This window comes from Acanthisitta chloris, unplaced genomic scaffold (assembly GCF_000695815.1).
Source record: "Acanthisitta chloris isolate BGI_N310 unplaced genomic scaffold, ASM69581v1 scaffold14784, whole genome shotgun sequence".
In the NCBI taxonomy this organism is placed as follows: Eukaryota; Metazoa; Chordata; class Aves; order Passeriformes; family Acanthisittidae; genus Acanthisitta; species Acanthisitta chloris.
This window is the reverse complement of record NW_008668863.1, coordinates 1,711-4,965: the sequence shown is the minus strand read 5'-3', so window position 1 is coordinate 4,965 and position 3,255 is coordinate 1,711. Positions and strand designations below refer to the sequence as shown.

The window sequence follows — 3,255 nt, the reverse complement described above, 5'->3', positions numbered from 1 at the left end:
AGTTTGCGCAGGGATGCTGTGGCTGCCCCAGCCCTGGCAGTGTTCACAGCCAGGTTGGATGAGCCTTGAGCAGCCTGCTTTGGTAGGAGGTTGGGGCTGGACGATTTGAGGTCTGTTCCACCCCCTGAACATGCCATGAAGCTGTGAGTGGGAGGGCAGGGCCTGGTGTGGGTGTCAAGGGGAGTGTGAGTGGTGGGTGATGCATAGCATGATCTGCTGTGTCACTCAGGCTCAGAGAGGCTCTCTGGGCCCTGCTGGGTGGAGGCTGTGGGTCTGGCAGCCATTCCCAGCTGGGCTCCAGCCTCCTGCTGCCAGGAGGGCTGGGCTGAAGGCTGGTGAGTGCCCCGAGGGTGACCTTCTGCCCTCACCTGTGCAGGGGAGCGCCGTGACGGCGTCAACGCCTCGGTCAGCTCAGACGTGCAGTCTGTGTTCAAGGGAAAGACCTACAACCAGCTGCAAGCTCTGTACCAGGGCATCGAGAGCAAGATCCGGGCCGGGGGGCCCAACCTGGACATCGGGTACTGGGAGAGCCTCCTGCAGCAGCTGAAGGCTTACATGGCTCGGGCCAGGTGAGAGCAGGGCCTGGGGGTGGCACAGACTCCAGGTTGTTGGTGGAAGAGGTTTATACCTCGGAGATGGCTGGTTCCCAAGAGGGGAGTAGGGCTGGACACTGTCCCTTCTCCATGGCCCCAAGCCTGACAGAGCTCAAGGAGCGTTTGGACAATGCTCTCAGGCATTTGGTGTGATTCTCAGAGATGTCCTGCGCAGGGCCAAGAGTTGGATTCAGTGACCCTTAAGGGTCCCTTCCAACACTGAATATTTCATGATTCTCTGGTGATGATGTCTATGAGGTCTCCAAGAGGGAACCAACCTGGGGGTTGTTCAGCCCAAACCCAGCAGGTTTCTTGTGCTGTGGTGGCTGTCACAGCTCTGGGCAGTGGGTGTGAGACAGACCTGATGATGGCTCCTCTGCTCCCACAGGCTGCGGGAGCGGCACCAGGACGTGCTGCGCCAGAAGCTGTACAAGCTGAAGCAGGAGCAGGGGGTGGAGAGTGAGCCACTCTTCCCCATCATCAAGCGGGAACCAGCCTCCCCCAGCGACAGGTAAGCAGCTCTCTGAGGAGCACAGCCCTCCAGGCCTCTCCCGTGGGACACTCCGGCAGCCTCGTGCTCCCGTCCTTGCCCGAGCAGAGCGCAGGGGAGCAGAGAACGAGGGTACCATCCCCGTCCCAGTCCTCTCTTCTCCCTTCCGTGCAGGCTGGACCCAGAGGAGAGCCTTGAGGCGCAGCCAGGGCCGTCCTCGGAGCCAGAGGCAGAGCAGGACGCCGAGGCCAAGGGCGAGGCCGAGGGGGAGGCTGTGCTGATGGAGGAGGACCTGATCCAGCAGAGCCTGGACGACTATGATGCTGGCAAGTACAGCCCCAGGCTGCTGGGCCCCAACGAGCTGCCCTTCGACGCCCACGTGCTGGAGGCCGAGGAGGACACGCACCGACTGCTGCTCCTGCGCCAGCAGCTCCAGGTGACAGGTGAGTCCCGTGGGTGTGCAGGGCTGGAGGGGGCACTGCCCTTGGGAAAGGGTGAGGATGCTGGATCTGGAGCAGGCACCTGGAGCTGGGCTGGCAAAGGGATTCCCTGGATGTGGTCCAGCCTGGAGCAGGGAAATCACAGAACCAGTCAGGTTGGAAGGGACCACACTGGGTTATCTGGGCCCACCTCCCACCTCGAGCAGGGTCACCCTAGAGCATATGGGTCAGGGTTGTGTTGAGATGGTTCTTGAACACCTTCATTGAGGAAGGAGCAGGCACCTGGAGCTGGGCTGGCAAAGGGATTCCCTGGATGTGGTCCAGCCTGGAGCAGGGAAATCACAGAACCAGTCAGGTTGGAAGGGACCACACTGGGTTATCTGGGCCCACCTCCCACCTCGAGCAGGGTCACCCTAGAGCATATGGGTCAGGGTTGTGTTGAGATGGTTCTTGAACACCTTCATTGAGGAAAACCCACAATCTCTCTGGGCAATCTGTTCTCAGTGACTTGACTGCACAGGGAAGTTCTTCCTGTGCATCGGTTTTTGCTGTTCACTCTTGTTTTATTGGTTTCCACCACTGAGAAGAGTCTGATCCATCCTCTTGGCACCTCCTGTTCATGTACATAATATCCATACATTAACGAGATCCCTCCCAGTCGTCTCTTCTCGAGACTGAGCAGGCACAATTCCCTCAGCCTTTCCTTATCACTGAGGTGCTCCAGTCTCTTCAGCATCTTCCTTGCCCACGGCTGGACCTACTTCAGGAGCTCCGTGTCCCTCTTGTCCTGAGGAACCCAGACCTGGACACAAGATGGGGCTCAGAGTGTTGTCATTCCCTGTGGGGAATGACATTCCCTGTGGGAATGACAAGGTATTCTGGTGCAGACAGGTGGGAGGAGTGTTTTGGAGGAGTTTCCCAGCACAAGTCAGCCTGGTGCCCACTCAGAGTCCCCAGGGCAGTGTCCACATCCCTGTGTCCAGCTCTGCATCCCTCACCCACCACCTGCTGCGGTGTCAGGGCTGGACACTGATGTCTCCTCTCCTCCTTTGCAGGGGATGCCTCTGAGAGCACTGATGACATCTTCTTCCGCAAGGCCAAGGAGGGCATGGGCGCGGACGAGGCTCAGTTCAGCGTGGAGATGCCCCTGACGGGCAAGGCCTACCTGTGGGCCGACAAGTACCGCCCGCGCAAGCCGCGTTTCTTCAACCGCGTGCACACGGGCTTCGAGTGGAACAAGTACAACCAGACCCACTACGACTTCGACAACCCTCCCCCGAAGATCGTGCAGGGCTACAAGTTCAACATCTTCTACCCCGACCTCATCGACAAGCGCTCGACGCCCGAGTACTTCCTGGAGGCCTGTCAGGACAACAAGGACTTCGCCATCCTGCGCTTCCACGCCGGGCCGCCCTACGAGGACATCGCCTTCAAGAAAGATCGTGCAGGGCTACAAGTTCAACATCTTCTACCCCGACCTCATCGACAAGCGCTCGACGCCCGAGTACTTCCTGGAGGCCTGTAGATCGTGCAGGGCTACAAGTTCAACATCTTCTACCCCGACCTCATCGACAAGCGCTCGACGCCCGAGTACTTCCTGGAGGCCTGTCAGGACAACAATCGCCATCCTATCCTGCGCTTCCACGCCGGGCCGCCCTACGAGGACATCGCCTTCAAGATTGTCAACAGGGAGTGGGAGTACTCCCACCGCCACGGCTTCCCCTGCCAGTTT

General features: G+C 59.5%; 1 protein-coding gene across 1 annotated transcript in view; it reads left to right on the top strand.

The window, feature by feature from the left end:
• CACTIN (cactin, spliceosome C complex subunit) overlaps positions 1 to 3,251 on the top strand; it is a gene marked incomplete at both ends in the record, with an annotated part of 5,206 nt that extends 1,955 nt beyond the window's left edge. Inside the window, 5 exons of the mRNA XM_009073116.1 lie at positions 377 to 569; positions 982 to 1,104; positions 1,258 to 1,526; positions 2,579 to 2,946; positions 3,190 to 3,251. Coding sequence (XP_009071364.1) covers positions 377 to 569; positions 982 to 1,104; positions 1,258 to 1,526; positions 2,579 to 2,946; positions 3,190 to 3,251 — 1,015 coding nt within the window. The remainder of the gene's footprint in view (positions 1 to 376; positions 570 to 981; positions 1,105 to 1,257; positions 1,527 to 2,578; positions 2,947 to 3,189) is intronic.
• Between the last annotated feature and the right edge of the window lie 4 nt (positions 3,252 to 3,255).